Raw genomic sequence first — 22,238 nt, 5'->3', positions numbered from 1 at the left:
AATGTAGCCACCCTTTTTACCTTCTGCTTTTTAAAATTAGTTTTGAATTCAATCCAAACGGTCTCCGCTAAAATCAATGAAACCTCTTCAGTGAAACAGGAGGCTACTCCCCATGCTTTGTTACATCTGCAATAGCGGCTTCCACTGTCACTGCATTTAGGCAACCTGGACAAACAGTAGGTTCCACTCACACCGCACCCCATCTAATTGGTTACTGTGGGTTTCTAAGAGTGGGAGCAGGCAGAAAAGCTCAACTAGAACTCTCCCGCGACTCGCAGGAGGACGGTCTGGTCCCAGCAAATCACTACTAATTACTCCTCTTAAAGGACCAAAAAAATGGACTCTCCGTTATCTGTAAAGCAAAAACACAGGCAAAAACTGTGTGCAGAGGTCCATTATGCAGAGGACATTACCTTTCATTGACATAAGGCTAGGTTAGGCTCTTCTGCCTAGAAATGCCCTTTCCACAAAAGAGAGAAGCTCTCTGCCACGTGCCTGTAGAGTGCAATGATCCAGCCTGACCATGGGAGAAAAGCAGTATTAGTACATGAAGAACAATTCCACAGGCAATCAGGAGAACTTTTTGTTTATGCCAACCCCTTAGTCATGCGGCCATGTGCTGAGCAGCACTTACTTACTGCTTCTGACACACCAATTTGCTAATCCTCACAGTTGAATTCCAGACAGAGACGTCAATAAGGGAACCATGTTCATTTTCTGGAAGCAGCAGAGAAGGTTAAAGGTCTCCTGGGAGTTGTGAGAAGAAAGCAGCATACAGCAATGATGGATCCTCTCGGTCTTTCCTACACAAGCTAGTTTAGTCCAAGAGAAGCATCTGTTTGCAGGGCTGCTTCAGGGTTCTAATGGGTCACCCCTATGCAACAAACCTGCACCAGGGCTTTCTCCATCTTTTTATTAGAGGAAAGTACCATGTACATCCAGGGGTAGGGGTCACAGCAAAATGCTTGGCACATTGGATGAATAAACTCAGCAATATAAAGATATACGTAGCTGGGTACTTAGTGGGCATCCCTGTTCAAACTGGCATACAGTAAATATCACAAAACCCTTTAGAAAAAAAAAACATTTTATTCATAGCAAACAAACTTTCAATAAAATACATAGCATGGTTGGTAATAAATGCACTGAGAAGTTACAATGTGTAGAGGTATAGATGGTGCCTACTACTGGGCTGTTCCTTTCTTAGGGATACATACGTATTAGATGAACTCCCAGCAGCCACAGTCAATCAACAACTGCAGTTTCAGATGGGTTCGGCTATCCTGGTAATGCCGATTTTATTACTGTATGGCCAAAATGAGTTTCCAATAAAACGTAGTTGTCTAAAAATGTGATGTATAAATACAAGCCTCTCACTGGTCCATGGAAACGAGCAGAGAAACGGACGGAGATGCTTAGTGCATCAGTAACTTAAGCTACCGATGGTATGTCCAACCAGATATTTCTGAGTACAAAAGCAATTGACTTCTAGTGTTGAGTTGGCTATTAAAAGAGAAGGAAAGGCTTCATCACTTGGGGGTGCTCAGTTATGACCCTGGGTGACACACCAGCACCTTGTAGCTGGTGTAAGAGAGCTAAAGTTTTGCTCTATTGCACGAGTACAGCCCAGGGCAGTAGCAAGAATCCTGGAGCAGGAAACACAATGGCGGCACTGCAATCCTTATATTATTACCTTGGGGTGCCAAACAGCTCCCAGTGATTAAGCCTTTCCTTGTCCTTTAACTATTGTTGATTTCAACTAAAATAAGCTCACATGACAACAATATGCTAGCATGACAGGCCCCCAAAAAAGTCCCATGTGCTGCTATTTATAAATGGGTGACCTTTGGCCCAAGGGGGCACCGTAGGTCAGGAATGTCTATCCTGTTCCACCCGTCTCAGCTGGGGCAGAACTACAAATCCCAACAAAGGGGTCTCAAGACACACATGCAGGAAAAAACAGGACCTGCCTGTTTAAACATATTCACATGCAACTTTAGGGCCCATTTTGCTCCCAGTGAGAGAGCGAGAGCCATTAATGTTTCTTTGCTGAAGGCATTGGATCAGTTTGTAGACAGGATGAGTTCATAGCTTGGTGATTCTGGCACGATTGGAGGAGGCATTTCAATTCCATCTAAAAACTTCTTCAACCCATTAAGTCATTAAGAAGCAGTTAAGAGCTCTGGGCAGAGGCAGAGGTCTCCATCTGACTTACCCATTCCGGAAGGAAGGGGGTGGGGAGATCCACAAAGCAGAAAAGAGAAGGCACTTGTGCAAGATAAACACTCACAAAATAACTCATAAAGGGACAGAAAGACGAAGAACAAAATGGATACTAAAAAACAAAAAGGGGACATTTAGCATTATGGGTTTTTGCAGTTCACATGGTCAATTGTACCTTCTCCATCAACTTTCCCAACAGTTACAACTGGATAACGCTGCAGAGGTTATGGATCATGGGTCAGTATGTTGCACAGCTGTTTCCCATACCAGCTCTCATTAAGGGTAACCTGGGCTGTCCTCAGATCCCCACACTGCAAGCTCTGCTGTGGGTTATTCTGGAAAAAAGATGGCAGGTGGGCGTCCCAGTCGGACTCAGAAGAGAAACTGTCCTGGTGCAGTTTAGGAAGAGTAGAAGAAGAACTGCAATCAACCGTCCCCTCTTCTACTGCCGCTGTGCCATCCCACTTGCACAAATCTGCCCACACAGGCACCTGTACCTGCTGCCCATAATTAGGAAACTGGCATAAAAGCCACATGGGCAATGTCAAAGATTGGCAGTGGGAAGGGCTAGTGGGTCTTTTCCCTGGAGGGGATAGAAGTGAATCCCAGTGTTTCCGTTTGGCTCTGTGGCAGTTCGGGTTGGCAAGGTCCATTTCAAGCAAAGATGGGGTTTGGTTACTTTTCACATTCTGATTGGGCGGAGAGTGGGACGTGGAATGAACACTCACGGTGCAACTCTTAAACTCTGTATCCGTGCAGCAAACAGTGGTAATGGATGAACAAGTAGATATGAGCAGTGGTTGTTGTTCTGGAGTGGGATTGTGAGCTTCTGGGCCCAGCTCCCCAACAGTCACTGTAGTGCTGTAACTAAGCAGTGTATCAGTGGTACCTCCCAACGGCACCTCCCAGTGTGACTGCATTGTGGCATCCACGTGTCTTCCTCCATTATCCAGAGTGGGAATTACACAAGACATGGCAAGGGCATCACTCCCAGCTGGTTCTGCGTGACGGTCACCTGTGGAATCTACCGGACAGTTCTCAGTGTGTGGCTTATTAGCAGCTGAATGGGATGTCACATCACCCTGTGACCCGACGGTACCACCGTGAGATGGAAAATGCACAACAGATGCTCCCTCTAGTAGCATACACGGAGCACTGGTAGGAAGTTGTTCATGTGCAGTAGAAAGTAGCTCTGGTTGTGAATCTTTTGTTAATGGATCCTTCTGTAGCTCTGCATGTTTCAGTTCTCTTCCATTCCCAAGAGCCAGGTCTATGTGGGGCTCACACGTGCCATTAGTCCTCTGCAGCACCCGCTCATCACCCACAGTACTGCCTAACAAGTTACTATGGATCTTGCCTTCTGCACTTACATCTGGCAGCTCCATGGTACACGTGACAACAGGTTGATCAAAAGAACAGACATTGTAAACATCAACTTCTATGTTGGCCAATGGGATTTCACCACATCTCTGATCTGGTCCTTCTGCCCCACCGTCCCTTAAATACGCAGGAGCACCTTGATCTTCACAATCAGCATGTCCATCCTTGTCCAACCTTGTAGCCTTAAGGATTCCCAGCTCATGTCCCTCATTCCCTGCAGGCTCTGCCTCACCAGGTGCCAGATCCAAATCCCAGTCCTCATTTTGGGAAGATCTTTCAGCTTCTGGGCTTGTGGGTGACCTACATCAAATTGATTATAATTAGAACAGTCTATTAGAATGAGAATTAACGGCACAATACAAATATGTCTTACTTGGGAAAGAAATTCTAATAAGTGAATTTTGGAGAACAAGGCAAATACTAGGGATGCACCGAATCCAGGATTCGGCCTTTCTCAGCAGGATTCAGATTCGGCCGAATCCTTCTGCCTGGCCGAACCGAATTTGCATATGCAATGCAAATTAGGAGCGGGGAGGGAAATTACATGACTTTTTGTCAGAAAACAAGGAAGTAAAAATGTTTTCCCCTCCCATTTGCATATGCAAATTAGGGTTCGGTTCGGTATTCGGCTGAATCTTTCACATAGGATTTTGGGGTTCGGCCGAATCCAAAAAAGTGGATTCGGTGCATCCCTAGCAAATACATTGGAAGATAAAATGGTACACAGGGAACCTCATTTACTAGGAGCAGTCACTGTGGTTTCTATTACTACAGAGCAAGGCACAGTGTATGGATTGGTGCACAAATGTATGCCCATAATGGTACAGATGCAAGTTATGTCATATTTAGAAACAGGTGCCATGACAAAGGAATTTTGGGAATAATGTCGGTAAATAATGCCCCAATTGTTTGCACCTGTTTGCAAATGTCACAGCATTAAAAACAAAGACCGAGATGTTCTGAATGTTGAATTATTGCACAGTGGGTCGAATGGTCCTGTTCTCAGAGCTTGGCCGAGAGTCCGTAGGAAGCTCCAAGGGTAGGATTACCTGCTCCGTGATTACAGACTATTTCTGGGATGGAAATTTCTGCCACCTGGGACTGAAAGGGTTATAGAAGCAAAGCAGCCAGCCACAGAACGTGGCTATCCGCCAGAGAAGCAATTAGAAAGCTGGATCTGACGAGCAGGAGAGACATTCTAAACACATTAGGTAGAGAGGGGCGAGTTGTTACACTAAAAGGGATTGTCCCACAAGGCACTCTACAGAAAAACAAACCTACCTGATCTGACTAGTCTAGCCCTAAAGTACTTGTTGTACTCAAACTCGTATAAAGCACAATCTCACTGATTATGGGGAATAGGAAGGCCAAGGAGCAATGTTTTACATCATACCCAAAAGGCAGTTCCATGAGGTCACAGGTAAGTTGGGCAGCAAGGTCATCGATCATCTTGTAACTCAAAGGATTGGAAACGAATCGGAAGTGGTGCTCACCAACTAGATGCTGGGGGTGTGTATGAGAAAAAGTATTAGGCTGTGGATGCTTTGTATACCAGCTACAAATGTTTCACCCAGCATTCTATTATTATCCTATTTCCCCATTACTTACAGGGCAGTTTCCTTACCTCACTCAGGGCGTCAAAGGTTTCCTCGCAGCACTCGCAATAACCTTTTCTTTTCCTTGCTTGGGGCTTCTGACTTCTTTGTCCTTCCTCCTCCTCCTGATCACTGAAGGGTTAATGGTTGTTAGCAAAAGAAAAGTAATAGATGCATACATCTGGGAGGGGAATCCTCCATATACTGTACGTATACACATTCACAAGGGGTACATTCATATACAGTATAAGCAATAATTCAAAGAAAAGGACAGTTGTACTTACAGGTCTTTATTAACAACATTTAGAGGGTTACCGTATATACTCGAGTATAAGCCGAGGTACCTAATTTTACCTCCAAAAACTGGGAAAGCTTATTGACTCGAGTATAAGCCTAGGGTGAGAAATGCAACAGCTTCTGGTAAGTTTCAATCAAAAAATTGAGGGTTTCTGCTCCCATTGGAGGTGCCAGCGACTCATTTTTGGATGCCGGCGACTATTCTTGAACGCCGGCGAATAATCTTGGAGACTATTCTTGGATGCCGGCGACTATTCTCAGACGCCGACGACTATTCTCAGACGCCGACGACTATTCTCAGACGCCGACGACTATTCTCAGACGTTTTTTGCGCTTGACCCTAGTATAGCCGAAGTAGAGTTTTTCAGCATATTTTGGGGGCTGAAAAACTCTGCTTATACTCGAGTATATACGGTATGTAATAAAAAGAGCAGTAACCAATCATCAGGTAGAATTTGTACCTTTTATACTGCTGAATACATACATTTATATAAACCTACATGAATAAAACATAAGTGGCAAGTAACCTTTAAGACTGCTTACCCAGGATCCTTCTTTTTGACTGTCTGGACGGTCTCAAAGGGGCTCTTATCGGAACACACAAACGAGAGTTCTGGGAAGCTTGTAAAAGTGCATTGTAGAGGGCGAAACTTTCTATGGATACAGAATATAAGGAAACATTGGAGTGCTGTGCGACAGAAAGAACAAACAGGCAGTTAAAATAAAGCTAATAAGGCTGACAGTTGCACACTGGGCAGCCATTGCTAATCAGGGTCTTGTAGAACGAAGTTAGCTGTGCCACCCCAATGGTGGGTCACAATTATTAGCCCACTGGGTGGTGCCTACAAGTAAATAGCCCGGATGTGGACCCCTAATCCACCCTAGACACTACTCAATTACGCCCAACCCCACAACCCTGTGGGGGCTGCTTGGGACTCTTGAAATTTCAGGACCTGTTTTTACTGTTGAAGTCCGGAGTGACGTGTGTGTTATACGCGCTAAAATCAGATCTGTAGGACAAAACTCCCCCTATTGGCTTACATGTTGTACTCAGTCTACTCATTAGTGCCAATCAAAATAGAGAGAACGCAATTGCAGACTCTTTACCTGCTCTGATCCTCAATTTTTATGAACGGGCTCCTCAGTCTCGCAACTGGCAAAGAGAGAGATTAAAAATACATTTTAGAACACAGTATGTAATAAAGGAGGTGGGAGGAAAGAAATGTGACACGAGGGGAGGGGGTCGTTTACTCACTTTTCAGACTTGGCCTTGTAGAATCTGCAGCTCGGCCCTAAAAACAGAGACACAGAGATACTAAGGGGTTCCCAATACTTGTTGGCTTGCATCACCAACCTACAAAGCATCTTATATCCGTTGTCCAGCCTGATGAACTTAAGATTTACTACAATCTAGACCAGTGGGGCTGCCACCCTTCAGGTTAGGTGGCCTTGAGCAGTGATACATCCCAGCTTGAAGGTCATTCATCCCTGCTATGCTGAATCAATGCTTAGGTTTATCCTAAACCCATGGGATTTCAGATGTCAATTTGAGCCATTAAACGATCGTCTGGAGATGGTTCTACCATACGAAGAGAGAGAGCCAGAGAGACCAAAATTTTTAAACTCATCCGATCAATTTTGCCAACGATACTGTCGAGCCAATCATTCATTCCGACGATTGTTCGTACAACATCAACTATCCGATAAGTTACCGATATTATCGGAACGTTCTGGAATCAGAAGTAAAAAATCTGCCCGTGTATGGCCACCTTAACACAGCCAATAATCTGCTGCTTGCTTGACCAAAAGCCTTTGTCTGACCCATGTACAGGCACCTTAATCTACCCGAGGCACAGGACAATTCAACTTCTGACAAAACCCCTGCAGAATTAAGAGACCAGTGACTTAACCAATAATCACTTTGAGCCTAGTGAAGTAAAGCATCAGATTTCTTGTATTTATGCATCCGTCACCCAGACTAAACAGCACAGGAAACCATTTTTTAATCCTGACCGACAGTTTAAGCGCCCTTGATATACCAAAACCTGCACAATAAATTGATTCTTACCTCTGCCGTTTTATTCTGGATTCCACGAGAGGGAGGTCGCTCCAGACGCTCTATATAACTTACAACATCTGGGGAGAAAGAAGTGTTTAAGTACACAGCAGAGATTTGTACTCTTACATTTTGCTCTTGGGCATTTTTTCCTTGTTTTTACATAAATTGATCATTTAGCAGTGACACAGTCATTTTCCTAATTTCTTCCTCGTTTTGAGGCTGTGACAAGAGGAAGAAAATGATACTGCCTACTTTAGCACTCTCTGTATACAGATAAGAGTCATTATAGGGAAATGAATGGGATACCTTCCACGTAGAGAACCGTGACTCCCCAAGAACGTGCGTTGGTGAGGACGCTGTTGCACTCCTGCGAGAATTGGGAAGATATTAGAAGCAGCCAAATACACTTTAAGGGGTTGTTCACCTTTGAGTTAACTTTTAGTATGATGTAGAGAGGGATATTCTGAGACTATTTGCAATTGGTTTTCATTTTTTATTATTTGTGGTTTTTGACTTATTTAACTTTTTATTCAGCAGCTCTTCAGTTTGCAATTTCAGCCATCTGGTTGCTAGGGTCCAAATTCCCCTAGCAACCATGCACTGATTTGAATAAGAGACTGGAATATGAATGAGAGGCCTGAATAGAAAGAGGAGGAATAAAAAGTAGCAATAACAATACTTTTGTAGCCTTACAGAGCATTTGTTTTTTTAGATGGGGTCAGTGACCCCCGTTTGAAAGCTGGAAAGAGTCAGAAGAAGAAGGCAAATCATTCAGAAACTATGAGAAAGGAAAAATGAAGGCCAGTTGAAAAGTTGCTTAGAATTATAACAGATTAAAGTTAACTTAAAGGTGAACCACCCCTTTAACCTGCCAACATGGCTCTGTAGCCAATCACTTACCTGACTATGGACGACTTTCTTCAGAAGCTGCTTCCCACGGCTACAGTGAATGGGCTGCAAGAAGTTAAAGAGAGGAGACGTTATCCAGCGGGGAAAGGAAGGCCACGGAGTTGGGAAAAGAAGGGTGAAAAGAAAAGTCTTGGGGTAGATGATGAAGAAGATGTGGAGTCACCTCCTTCCGTTCCGCAGCCTGGATTTGGGACTTTTCTCCTCTTCTAGTAGCCACAGAGCTCACACTGGCCACTGCTTTCTTGCTGCCAGTCACCACATAGTCGACATCTCTGCTCAGGAAGCTCTCGATGATCTGCGGAGATTATCAATAAATTATCAAATACTAGTAATTTCCATATATCCCTCCTCGTGCTTGATAAACAAGTCTGCTTAAAGGAGAACTAAACCCAAAAAATGAATATGGTTAAAAAAGGCATATTTTATATAGTGAACTTACTGCACGAGGCTAAAGTTTCAGCTTGTCAATAGCAGCAATGATCCAGGACTTCAAACTTGTCACAGGGGGTCACCATCTTGGAAAGTGTCTGTGACACTCACATGCTCAGTGGGCTCTGATTGGCTGTTGAGAAGCTAAGCTTAGGGCTCGTCACTAATTATCCAGCAGAAAATGAGCTTCCCTGGCTGTAATATAAGCTGATGCTACAGGTTTGCTGATTATTCAATTCTGATGCTAATTGCACTGGTTTCTGTGCTGCCATGTAGTAATTATGTGTATTAATTACTAATCAGCCTTATATTGTGACATTTCTATTCTATGTGTACTGTATATTGTGAGTGGGTCCCTAAGCTCAGTAAGGGACAGCAGCATGTGCAGTGAATCAGCAGAAAAGAAGACGGGGAGCTACTGGGGCATCTTTGGAGACACAGATCTTTACTGCTAAAGGGCTGCGGTTGAACAATAGCCCAAAACATAATGTAAACATTTCTAGCTACTTCTTTAGTTCTCCTTTAAAGAAATAATAAAGTTCATACATATTACCTTCTAGTCGCTCATTCCAACCGCTGTCTGGTTGCTAGGGGTAACTGGACTCTAGCAACCAGGCAGCTGCAGAAATTCCAAACTAGAGAGCCACTAAACAAAAAAAAGCTAAATATTTAGAAAAATTATATTATATTATATTATATTATATTATATTATATATATATATATATATATATATATATATATATATATATATATATATATATATATATATATATATATATATATATATATATATATATATATATATATATATATATATATATATATATATATATATATATATAAAAGGCCATTTAGAAATAAAGGTGAACTAGACCTTTAAAAGGCCATTTAGAAATAAAGGTGAACTAGACCTTTAAACTATCTTCTCTCGGACATTAGAGAACAAAAGTACTTTCAATGCCACTGAAATGAATGGACTAGTACAATAAGCGACTGCTCCTTGCATTACACCTGAGCAGCACTCACCCCTCCAAGTCTTCCGATGGCTTTAGTCAGGAGCTGCGTCTGTCTGTTGGCCGGCACATCCAGGTAGAACGACTTCCCCGCAAAGGTGATCTCCCTGCAGCGACGTCTCTTGGCCAATGGGGGTTCATCGTCCTGCTGCATCACCTGACCTGAGCGCACAGATTGTACACGTCACACACACTGTGGTTATTCATACAGGGACAGACCAGAAGAGATTGTGATACTTATTGATAGACGTTGGCCAATGATATCAGTACGGCTTTGCTCAATGATTAAAGAGCTGCAGTTAAAGCTGAAGGACGATCAATAGCTAAAGCCAGAAGTATTTGTTATCATTTATAAAGGACAAGGCTACTGGGGATTTGTGCCTGAATGATTCATTATTATGGACTGCCCCATTAAGAGCAGGGATGCACTGAATCCAATATTTTGGATTCGGCCGAATCCTTCACGAAAGATTCGGCCGAATACCGAACACAATCCTAGTTTACATATGCAAATTAAGGATGGGAAGGGGGGAAACATTGTTTACTTCCTTGTTCACGTGATATCCCTGTGTATGCAAATTAGGATTCCGATTCAGTTCGGCCGGGCAGAAGGATTCAGCCGAATCCTGCTGAAAAAGGACGAATCCCAGATTGGGTGCCTCCCTAATTTAGAGACAGCAAATGGGGATATAAGGGTGTTTTATTTGCTTTAGAGAGAACAGAATCATAGTGGAGGGTGTCTGTACAAAGGTCTATAGACACCAGTGTTTAGGGGGGACATATATCCATTGGGCAGGTTTAAAGGAGAATTCAACCCTAATATTAAAAAAAAAACCCTACATAGACCCCCTCCCTCCTCCCCCAGCCCAAGTGTTACCCCGGGAAAATGCCCCCAACGTTTTACTTACCCCTCGTGCAGATTCATGCATCGGAGTTCACGGGCGCCATCTTCTTCTCTTCGGAATGAGACCGGCGTGGCGGCGCATGCGCAGTTGGAGCAATTTCTGTTCCGTGACAACGGCGCATCTGGCGAAATTCACGAAAATTGCAGAATCGCCGGTCTCATTCTGAAGATTACTGAAGCGGCTGAAGATGGCGCCCGTGAACTCCGATGCCTGAATCTGCACCGAGGGGTAAGTAAAACGTAAGGGGCATTTACCCGGGGTAACACTTAGGGTCAGACCACACTGGGCGTTTTGGGGAGATTTGGTCGCCTGGCGACTAATCGCCTCGTTTTTGCGGCGACCAATCTCCCCAAACGCCTTCCCTCACCCTGCGCCAGCTAAAATGAAAAAACGCCGGCGCCAATCACACAGCGATTTTTTTTTGGAAATCGCCCGAAAACAAATCGCCATGTGTGAAGCACTCAGGCGACTTCAGAGTGAGGGAAGGCATTTGGGAAGATTGGTCGCCGCAAAAACGAGGTAGGGTAGGGTAGGGCTTTTTTATGTTAAGGGTTGAATTCTATTTATTCTATTTGGAGTTTTTGAGTTATTTAGCTTTTTATTCATCAGTTTGTAATTTCAACCGTCTGGTTGCTAGGGTCCTAATTACCCTAGCAACCATGCATTGATTTGAATAAGAGACTGGAATATGAATAGGAGAGGCCTGAATAGAAATATGAGAAATAAAAAGTAGCAATAACAATACATTTGTAGCCTTACAGAGCATTTGCTTTTAGAGGAGGTCGGCGACCCCCTTTTGAAAGCTGGAAAGAGTCAGAAGAACAAAGTACCGACTTTCAAAACAATAAAAAATAAACAACGATGACCAACTGAAAAGTTGCTTAGAATTACCCATTGAACAACATACTAAAAGTTAACGTAAAGGGGTTGTTCCCCTTTAAATGAACTGTTAGTGTGATGTAGAGAGGGATATTCTGAGACAATTTGCAATTGGTTTTCATTTTTTATTACTTGCGGTTTTTGAATCATTTAGCTTTTTATTCAGCAGCTCTCCAGTTTGTAATTTCAGCCAACTGGTTGCTAGGGCCCAGCTCTCTAGCAACCATGCATTGATTTGAATAAGAGACTGGAATATAAATAGGAGAGGCCTAAAGTGACCCTGTTTGAAAGCTGGAAAAAGTCAGAAGGCAAATAATGTAAAAACAAAAGATGAATTGAAAAGATGCTTGAAATGATAAGGTAAAATATAGGTGAACCCCTTTCTGAAAAGCCTGAACTAGGACTGATCCCTTGCCAATGAAGTGGCCACATCAAGTAACATCTACAGGTATATGCTTGTCTGAAATGTGTAGTTCAGACGAGAATGCTTAGAATGGCTCATTCTAAGCAACATTTCAATTGGCCTTCTTTTTTTTTTTATTGTTTTTTTGATTTGCCTTTTTCTTCTCTTTCCAGCTTTCAAATGGGGGTCACTGACCCCATCTATAAAAACAAATGCTCTTTAAGGCTACAAATGTATTGTTATTGCTACTTTTTATTCCTCATCTTTGTATTCAGGCCTCTCCTATTCATATTCCAGTCTCTTATTCAAATCAATGCATGGTTGCTAGGGGAATTAGGACCCTAGCAACCAGACTGGTGAAATTACAAACTGGAGAGCTGCCTGAATAAAAAGCTAAATAAGTCAAAAAGCACAAATAATAAAAAATGAAAACCAATTGCAAATGGTCTCAGAATATCCCTCTCTCCATTATAATAAAAATGAATGTTAAGGTGGAAGGATCCATTTTGGGGGTGAGCCAAATGGAAATGAGAAGCAGAATGAGAGTATGAGGGAGAGGATAAAGCAAATGAAGAGCCGGGCGCCGGTGTGAGGCCACTTACCATGCAGAACAGAGATCACACTGGCCATGGACCTTGTCTCGCTCCTCCGGTAACGTCAATGCTGCCACTTCTCCCCTTAGTTATGATTCAAACTCCACTCTTTCTCCCGCCTGTGTACGCTTACGGCTAGAAATAGGGGACAAACTATCGCTGACGGCGAGTCTGTGAGTTCTGCGCATGCGTGTTGATGTTACGCAAATCCGAGAGGACAACTCCTCCCACCCGGGAAGGCTTCCCAGCCAGGCTGAAAGATGGCGGCGCCCAGCGGCCAGGTGGCGGCTGTGGATTTCGGGTCATGGCTGGAGAGCAGGTTAGAGCAGCTGGGCATGGATCCGGACGTGTACCCGGCCTACATCCAGGGAGTCCTGCGAGAGGAGGAAGACAGCGAGGAGAGGGACGAGGCATTGCGGGGAATCCTGGCTGCATTTCTGGTGAGTGTCGTCTAGACTGGTGTAAGGGAAGCAGGAGGGGTCAAATACAATTGGATTCCCTATTCTCACCTTTCTTCTCCTTATCTCTTTATTATTGTTATTAAAAGGAATTCACCTTCATATTAACTGTCTGTGAGTATGTTCTAGAATGTCCTATATCTAGCAGCTTTTCAGTTGGTCATCATTTCTTTATTATTTCTGCTTCTTTCAAATGAGGGGTCACTGACCCCCCCCCCTCCGGCAGCCAAAAACGATTGCTCTCTTAGGCTACAATGTCATTGTTACTTTTTATTACTTAAATTCGTTTTCATTCCCTCGGATATTCCTATTCCAGTCTTTCCTTCCAACTGCTGCCTGGTTGCCAGGGTAAACCAGTCCCTAGCAACCAGACAGCTGTTGGAATTCAAAATTGCCTATAATATAAAGTTCAATAACCAAAAAACCACAGAAAGTAAGAAGACCAATTGCAAATTCTCAGTATACCGTACTGAAAATTAATTTAAAGGGGAACTGTTGATGTAGAGACGGATATCCTGAGACAATTTGCAATTGGTTTTCATTTTTTATTATTTGTGATTTTTGACTTATTTAGCTTTTTATTCAGCAGCTCTCCAGTTTGCATTTTTATTTAGCAATCTGGTTGCTAGGGCCTAAAAGAAAGACAAGTAATAAAAAGTATCAATTTCAGCCAGCTGGTTGCTAGGGTCCAAATTCCCCTAGCAACCATGCACTGATTTGAATAAGAGACTGGAATATGAATAGGAGAGGCCTGAATAAAAAGATGAGTGATAAAAAGTAACAATACATTTGTAGCCTCACAGAGCATTTGTTTTTAGATGGGGTCAGTGACCCCTATTGGAAAGCCAGAAAGAGTCAGAAGAAGGCAAATAATTAAAAAATTGCATTTTCTGTGACGTCTTCGTGATATTTCAGGTAATCGTAATTGCACATCGTAGTAGCTCCATTTGCACAAAGACACATTGTGGAAGCAGCTGGGGAGGTCCAAGCAGATACTACTCCGATCCCAGATTCTGTTTGATTCAGAGTATTCTGACTTGTCACTTTTGCTTGGGAGGGTATTTATTATTCATTATTCTGTTGCCCAGGAAGAAGACTCCTTGGAAGACGTGTGCCTTGAAATTGTTACTAAGTGGACAGACTTTCAGAACTCCATCTCCGCGGACTCTGCCCCTAAAGGTAACTCCACCGTTTGGTGTTGTTCACGTATTTGTGTATCATGATGTTGTTCCTACAGAGATGCTGGCGAGAGAGTTTAGGGGAAAGTCCTACACCTTGTGTCTTATTCTCTTTAGATTGTAAGCTCTCTTGCACAGGACCTTCCTTACCTTTTGTACCGGTATTGGTTGTGATGTATGTAACTCCATATGTTATATGTACGTATGTAATTCACGTGTTTTAGTTGTATAAACTAGCGATGCAACGAATCTAGGATTCGGCCAGGATTCAGCCTTTTTCAGCAGGATTCGGCCGAATCCTTCTGCCCAGCCAAACCGAATCCAACCCCTAATTTGCATATGCAAATTAGGGGTGGGGAGGGAAATTTCGTGACTTTTTGGAAGGAAGTAAAAATGTTTTCCCCTTTCCACCCCAAATTTGCATACTCAAATACGGTACGGTATTCGGCCGAATCTTTCGCAAAGGATTCGGGGGTTCGGCCGAATCCAAAATAGTGGATTTGGTACATCCCTAGTGAAAATTAAGTAAGTTATCAGAAAGGTCTATATAAATACACCAGTAAAACCCCCAAAGTAATGCTGCTCTGAGTCCTCTGTCAAAAGAAGCAGCACATTTCTTTCCTTCTATTGTGTACTCATGGGCTTCTGTATCAGACTAACTGTTTTCAGCTTAAACCTCCAGGGCTAGGGCTTGAGCATGCTCAGTTTGCTCCTAATCTGAGCCCAGAGCTATGAGTGAGCAGGGAGAGACTCAGGCAGGAAGTGATGTCACACCAAGCTAATATGGCAGCTGCTGTCCTAAACAAACAGAGAGCTTCTAGAGCTGTTTACTCAGGAATGGTAAAGCATTCTGCAGAATAAATATAGTATATAAACTTGCACTATTGTGGCTAATCTATTGGAAATAAACTGCTTCGGTAGCTTTCCTTCTCCTTTAACTCCATGTGACCTGATTATGTTGAGCAGACGAGGTACAGGCTCTCACCAGTATGATAGAGAAGCAGGCGCAAATTGTGGTGAAGACCAGAGAAGTTTCGGAAGAGGAGCAGCAGAGGAAGGCCGCTCTCCTGGCGCAGTATGCCAATGTTACAGATGAAGAGGAATATCCTTTTGTTTTATTCACCATCATGTCTGTTACATTGCAGCCATAGACACTTCAGAAGCAGCAGGCAACATGGCAGCTTTCACTCAAATGGTAAGCTATAGCTTTAAAGGGGTTGTTCACCTTCAAGTTAACTGTTAGTAGGATGTAGAGAGGGATATTCTGAGACAATTTGCAATTGGTTTTCATTTTTTATTAATTGTGGCTTTTGACTTATTTAGCTTTTTATTCAGCAGCTCTTAAGTTTGCAATCTGGTTGCTAGGGTACAGTTCTCTAGCAACTATGCGTTGCCTGGAATATGAATAGGAGAGGCCTGAATAGAAAGATGAGTAACAAAAAGTAGCAATAACAATGTGTAGCCTTACAGAGTATTTGTTTTTCGGATGGGGGTCAGTGACCCCCATTTGAAAGCTGTTAATAAGGAGGCAAAAACAATAAAAGAAGAAATGATTAAGAGCAATTGGCCATTCTATAACATACTAAAAGTTAACGTAAAGGTGAACCACCCTTTTAATCCTGTGGTTAAGTATTGGAATAAACATTTAATTGTATTATTTTAGACACATATTGAGCATAGGGGACGTCCAGCGGGTTTTATTCTCCGTGTGTCAGATAATACAAATAATATTTCTGTTAATCTGAGTCTGAGTTCCTTAACTAGTGATACTGAGGATGAAGACGGTGAAATTAATGGAGCCTCCGCCATCAACCCTGAGAAATGTATCCTTTTATAATACACAAAAGCCATGAATATCTTGTAAATTATAAACGGTGAGTTCTGATGTCATCAGTTATAAACGGTGAGTTCTGATGTCATTTCTGTCACATGACTCATTGAAACTTGTGTATTATAATAAATAAAGTACCCCCAGTTGCAAAATATGAGGATATTAGAAGTTACCTTCTCGTCTTTTTATATGGTCATGAAACTCCTTTGTAACTTATAATATCCTTATAATTTACAAGAGGGGGTACTTTATTCACTATATATACACACCTCCCATTGATATCTATTATACTTCTCATGACCCAGAATCCCTCGCTTTATGGAACAGGGTTCTCTATGATTTCCTTCCTTGTTCTGTTTATTCAGTTTATCTCTTGTTCTGTTTATTCCCTATTAAACCACTTGTTCCTGCCCCATTGTCCGTATTCTGAATGGGTTCCTTTGCCTCAAGGGTTGTCCCTTTTCTGTAGTTATTTTTATGGCCTGCGGGGGGATGTGCTGCTCGATGATGTCATGGGGTGAACAATTTGAGTCTATGATTTCAGGGGCAGGGAAATGTAAGCTTTTGGAGAGGGGAGGGAGGGTTTACCAGCCAAATGCTCAAAGGAGTTGTTCACTTTTAAATTACGTTTTTGTATAATGTACAGAGTGATATTCTGAGACAATTTGCAGTTGGTCCTTCATGTTTTATTATTTGTGGGTTTTAAGTTATTTCGCTTTCGATTCAGCAGCTCTCCAGTTTGCAATTTCTGCAGTCTGGTTGCTAGGGAACAAATGACCCTAACAACCATGCACTGATATGAATAAGAGACTGGAATATGAATAGGAGAGGCCTGAATAGAAAGATGAGGAATAAAAAGTAGCAATAACAATACATTTGTAGCTTTACAGAGCGTTTGTTTTTTACAGGGTGTCAGTGACCCCCAATTTGAAAGCTGCAGAAGGCAGATAATTCAAAAACTATAGAAAAGAAACCATGAAGGCCAATTGAAAAGTTGCTTAGAATTAGCCATTCTATAACATACTAATACTTAAAGGGGTGGTTCACCTTTCAGTGAACTTTTAGTTTGTTATAGAATGGCCAATTCTAAGCAACTTTTCAGTTGGTCTTCATTGTTTATTTTTGTATTGTTTTTTAATTATTTGACTTCTTCTGACTCTTTCCAGCTTTCAATAGGGGGTCACTGGCCCCATCAAATGCTTTTGTAAAATGTGTTTTTATAGCTACTTTTTTAAGACCCTCTCCTATTCATATTCCAGTCTCTTATTCAAATCAGTGCATGGTTGCTAAGGTAATTTGGACCCTAGCAACCAGACGGCTGAAATTAAAACTGAAGAGCTTCTGAATAAAAAAGCTAAATAATGCAAAAACCACAAATAATAAAAAAATAAAAACCAATTGCAAATTGTCTCCAAATATCCCTCTCTACATCCTACTAACAGTTAATGTAAGTGTGAAGGACCCCTCTTAAAAACGGGAGAAGAAGACGGGCAATTACAAATTTACGAGCATCTACATTGCCGTCAGATTTGGAATACAGGCTCCATCACTAGCTGGAGGAGTTAAATAGCGGCTGGATGACAACCCTAGCTTCACCCCTATCAGCATGTGTGTTATTCAGGGTATTGTGATCACATTGGTAATAAATAGGGATGCACCGAATCCACTGTTTTCGATTCGGCCAAACCCCTGAATCCTTCTTGAAAGATTCGACCGAATCAAATCCTAATTTGCATATGCAAATTAGGGGTGGAAAGGGGAAAACATTTCCTTGTTTTGTGACAAAAAGTCGCACGATTTTCCTCCCCGTCCCTATTTTGCATATTCGGATTCGGTTTGGCTGGGCAGAAGGATTCAGCCGCATCCGAATCCTGCTGAAAAAGGCCGAATCCCGAACCGATTCGGTGCATCCCTAATAATAAAGCTTTCTAGATGCCCAGTTACCGGCCCTTTAACTGACACCCAGCGCTGTTTAAGAACACAAACCTTGAAGCCGTGCAGAATGCTCGCAAGCTGGAGCGCGACGCCTTGCGGGAAGCCGGTCAGAAGAAAAAAGAGCAGGACAAGCAGCAGAGGGAGAATCAGAAGGCTTCCAAGCAAGAGCGCAAAGACAAAGAGAAGAAGCGCACACAGAAGGGAGAGCGCAAAAGATAAATTTGCGGGTGCCACAGACTAAGGCGCGGGTGGAGTAATGGCCACAGAGCTGATGTAGGCGTGTAGCTGGGACAGGGTTATGGGATGTACCATGTTTTATGATTATTGGGGAAGGAAGTCAGCGCTGCTCTGCTGCCCCCTGGCTGCGGGATTTACCAAACACCCAGAATGCACCAGCAGTTGGTTTTCTGTCCTGGGGCCCCACTTCTGCTTTGCACACACAATACATGAGAGGATGAGCTCAGTGGGAAGCACCAAACACTTGCTGCTTTATACGCTCCACTGCCAGAAGTGCCTGAAAGCCCCTGAGGCCTGTGTCCGGCAGCTGAGGGGTTAATGTACCACCCCCTCTATCCCCCTGTTCCTTCCCCTCGGCACTGAATGGAGATTTATTTATACATTTGTACATTGGTGTCTCAAATAAACACTGCCCGGCAAACCCAACTTCCCGACTTGAACCATTTTACTCTGCATCAGTTATTCTGCTGTTCTAATTAGGGATGCACCCAATTCGGTTTTTGGGATTCGGCAGAATCCTTTGTGAAAGATTCGGCTGAATACCGAACTGAATACAAAACCTAATTTGCATATGCAAATTAGGGAAGGAAAAGGAGGGGAAAATGTTTTTTACTTCCTTGTTTTGTGACAGTCATGTGATTTTCCTTCCCACACCTAATTTACATATGCAAATTAGGATTCGATTCAGCCATGCATAAGGATTCGGCCGAATCCTGCTGAAAAAGGCAGAATCCTGGTCAAATCCCGAACCAAATCCTGGATTTGTTTCATCCCAAATTATAATAAAAGGGATCTTAGGTGCAGCTTGGGTGTCACTTGGGGAGAGAAGGACACACCATCATTAAATGGGTGGTTCACCTTTAAATTAACTGTTAGTATGATGTAGAGAGTGATATTCTGAGACAATTTGCAATTGGTTTTCATTCATTTGCAATTTTAGTAGCCTGGTTGCTAGAGTCCAAGTTACCCTAGCAACCACGCAGTGATTTGAATGAGAAACTGGGATATGAATAGGAGAGGCCTGAATAGAAAGATGAGAGATAAAAAGTAGCATTGTAGTCTTACAGAGCATTTGTGTTTTCAGATGGGGATCAGTGAAAGTGATTTGACAGCTGCAGAATAGTCTGAAGAAGAAGGCAGATTTATTTATTATTTATTTAGCAGCTCTCCCGTTTGCAATTTCAGGTTGCTAAGATCTAAATTACCCTAGCAACCATGCATTGATTTGCATATGAATAGGAGAGGGCCTGAAAAGAAAGATACAATAACAAATGTGTAGCCTTAAAAAGCATTTGCTTTTTAGATGCGGTCAGTGACCCTCATTTGAAAGCTGAAAAGAAGGCAAATTAGGACCAAATTAAACTCTGCTTAGAATTGGCCATTCTATAACATACTAAAGTAGATAGAAATGTTGTACATTATGGGGCATGTTTATCAAGGGTCGAATTTCGAATTGAAAAAACTTCGAAATTCATATTAAAAAAAAAAACAACGGAAATGAAGTCGGTTTATTTTGGTCGAATAGGTCAGTTTTTGATTGAATAGGTTCGTATTCGGCCGAATTAGAATCATACAAATCGAATTAATAGCGCATTCGATTCAAAGTTTTTCCCCAAAAAAACTTAGATTGACACCAATTGAATCCAATTCCAAAAAAACTTAGATTGACACCAATTGAATCCAATCCAATTCTAGGAGGTCCCCCATAGGCTAAAACAGCAATTCGGCAGGTTTTAGATGGCGAATGGTCGAAATTCGAATTTTTTAATGTTTTTGCAATTTCGAATCGAATTTGGACTACTACCTAGTCGAGGTACACAAAAATAACTCAAAATTTGAATTTTTTTCATTCGAAAATTCACCTTGACCATTGATAAATCTGCCCTAAGTTTTGTGCTTCTGTACCAGCCCAAGGCAACCACAGCCCTTTTGCAGGAAAGATCTGTGTCTCCAAAGATGCCCCAGTAGCTCCCCATCTTCTTTTCTGCTGATTCACTGCACATGCTCTGTGCTGCTGTCACTTACTGAGCTTAGGGAGCCACTCACAATATACAGTACACATAGAATAGAAATGTCACAATATAAGGCTGATTAGTAATTAATACAGATAATTACTACATGGCAGCACAGAAACCAGTGCAATTAGCATCAGAATTTAATAATCAGCAAACCTGTAGCATCAGCTTATATTACAGGGGAAGCTCATTTTCTGCTGGATAATTAGTGACGAGCCCTAAGCTTAGCTTCTCAACAACCAATCAGAGCCCACTGAGCATGTGAGTGTCACAGACACTTTCCAAGATGGTGACCCCCTGTGACAAGTTTGAAGTCCTGGATCATTGCTGCTATTGACAAGCTCAAACTTTAGCCTCAATAATAATATGCAATAAGTTCACTATATAAAATATGGCATTTTTAGCCATATACATTTTTAGGGTTTAGTTCTCCTTTAAGAGCTTCTTTTCTAGCATAAACAACCCTTATATGAATAGTCCCTGAAAGAAGCCCCTGGAAACCCACCGGGTGCTGTAAACTTCTAATGGCTGAAATGAATGAAGGCAAGAAGCCGATGGATCACTAGTGTAAGGAGGCAGATGGTATTCCCAGGTGCTGGACTGGAAGTCACTATTAAATGTTACCCTTCCCATCAGCCTTTATGTTTAGGTGACACCTCGGCACTTGATAATTACACATTGTTATTGAGAGTCACGGCTCTAAACCTCCGCACAATTAACATGTTTCTCTGCTACAGCGATGTTTGAAAACAAAGCAAAGTTAATAACACGTTGCCAAAATATTGCTCATTTACACGGGCCGAGCAAAAGGCTCAATTGCCTTTATTTAAAAGGGATCCCAACCTAAAAACTTGTGTAATAAGAGCGTGCCATTCTAGTGTTGTCTTCCCAATACAGCTATGGGACCCCTTATCCAGAAAGTTCTGAATTACGGAAAGGCCGTCTCCCACAGACTCCGTTTTAATCAAATAATTACAATTTTTAAAAACTGATCTTTTTCTGTGTAATAATAAAACAGTCGCTTGTACTTGATCCCAACTAAGATATAATTAATCCTTATTGGAGGCAAAACCGCAGCCATGTTCTTTAAAGGAGAAGCATACCCTAAAGTTAAAAAAACCCTACCCTACATAAACCCTCCTCCCCCCAGCCTAGCTGTTACCCCATCAAATGCCCCTAACGCTTTACTTACCCCTCGGTGCAGATTCTGTCCAGCAGAGTTCACGGGCGCCATCTTCTCTTCAGTAATCTTTGAAATGACGCCGGCGTAGTGGCGCATGCGCAGTTGGAGCAATCTTCTGTTTCATGACAACTGCGCATGCGTCAGAACTCACGAAATTTGACGAAGTGCCGGTCTCATTTCGATGATTACCGAAGCGGCAGAAGATGGAGCCTGTGAACTCCGCTGGACAGAATCTGCACTGAGGGGTAAGTAAAGAGTTAGGGGCTTTTCCCCAGGTAAGACTTAGGCTGGGGGGACAAGGGAGAGGGGTCTATATAGGGAAGGGGTTTTTTAACGTTAGGGTTTGCTTCTACTTTAAAGTGATGTCATGAAGATGGGGCTGGCATCTGGACAATTGGTGTGTTTTGTACTTTATCTTCACATGTCGCCTTGGTTACCTGCAGTAAGCGGTTCCGATTGGCGCGATTGATGGAGGCAATCATTCGTTCTCGTGAAATCGAAGACGCAATCCAACCATTACTTTAACGGACTGCGCATGATCAAGAGTCTCGGTGAAATCAAGATGAATCATGGGACTTTTTCTGCTGCAGGGAGTAGGGTTGCCACCTGGCCGGTATTTTACCGGTAAAAATGATGGTTGATCCCAATGTTAGTAGGGAAAAAAGATAAATATATAGGAAGGCCGGTATTTTTTTCCAGAAAAGGTGGCAACCCT

At 42.4% G+C, this 22,238-nt stretch overlaps 2 protein-coding genes across 2 annotated transcripts; one reads left to right on the top strand and one right to left on the bottom strand.

Annotated features, from left to right (window-relative positions):
* Positions 1–1,074: 1,074 nt before the first annotated feature.
* On the bottom strand, positions 1,075–12,723 carry dbf4b.L (DBF4 zinc finger B L homeolog). The gene is given in 12 exon segments (NM_001089271.1): positions 1,075–3,903; positions 4,997–5,106; positions 5,228–5,330; positions 6,039–6,149; positions 6,603–6,648; positions 6,751–6,787; positions 7,564–7,631; positions 7,861–7,921; positions 8,455–8,508; positions 8,627–8,758; positions 9,920–10,068; positions 12,696–12,723. Coding segments are annotated over 12 exon segments (2,355 nt in total). The 3' UTR covers positions 1,075–2,447.
* Positions 12,724–12,891: 168 nt separating this feature from the next.
* Positions 12,892–18,751, top strand: ccdc43.L (coiled-coil domain containing 43 L homeolog). Its single transcript, XM_018234832.2, has 5 exons — positions 12,892–13,126; positions 14,233–14,323; positions 15,289–15,424; positions 16,093–16,145; positions 18,120–18,751. Exons 1-5 carry the CDS (start codon positions 12,947–12,949, stop codon positions 18,305–18,307), a joined length of 648 nt encoding a protein of 215 aa, XP_018090321.1. The 5' UTR covers positions 12,892–12,946; the 3' UTR covers positions 18,308–18,751.
* Positions 18,752–22,238: the final 3,487 nt, after the last annotated feature.

Source organism: Xenopus laevis, chromosome 9_10L (genome assembly GCF_017654675.1).
Source record: "Xenopus laevis strain J_2021 chromosome 9_10L, Xenopus_laevis_v10.1, whole genome shotgun sequence".
NCBI classification, from domain to species: domain Eukaryota; kingdom Metazoa; phylum Chordata; class Amphibia; order Anura; family Pipidae; genus Xenopus; species Xenopus laevis.
Note: the sequence above shows the minus strand (reverse complement) of the source record. Positions and strands in the feature narration are given on the sequence as shown.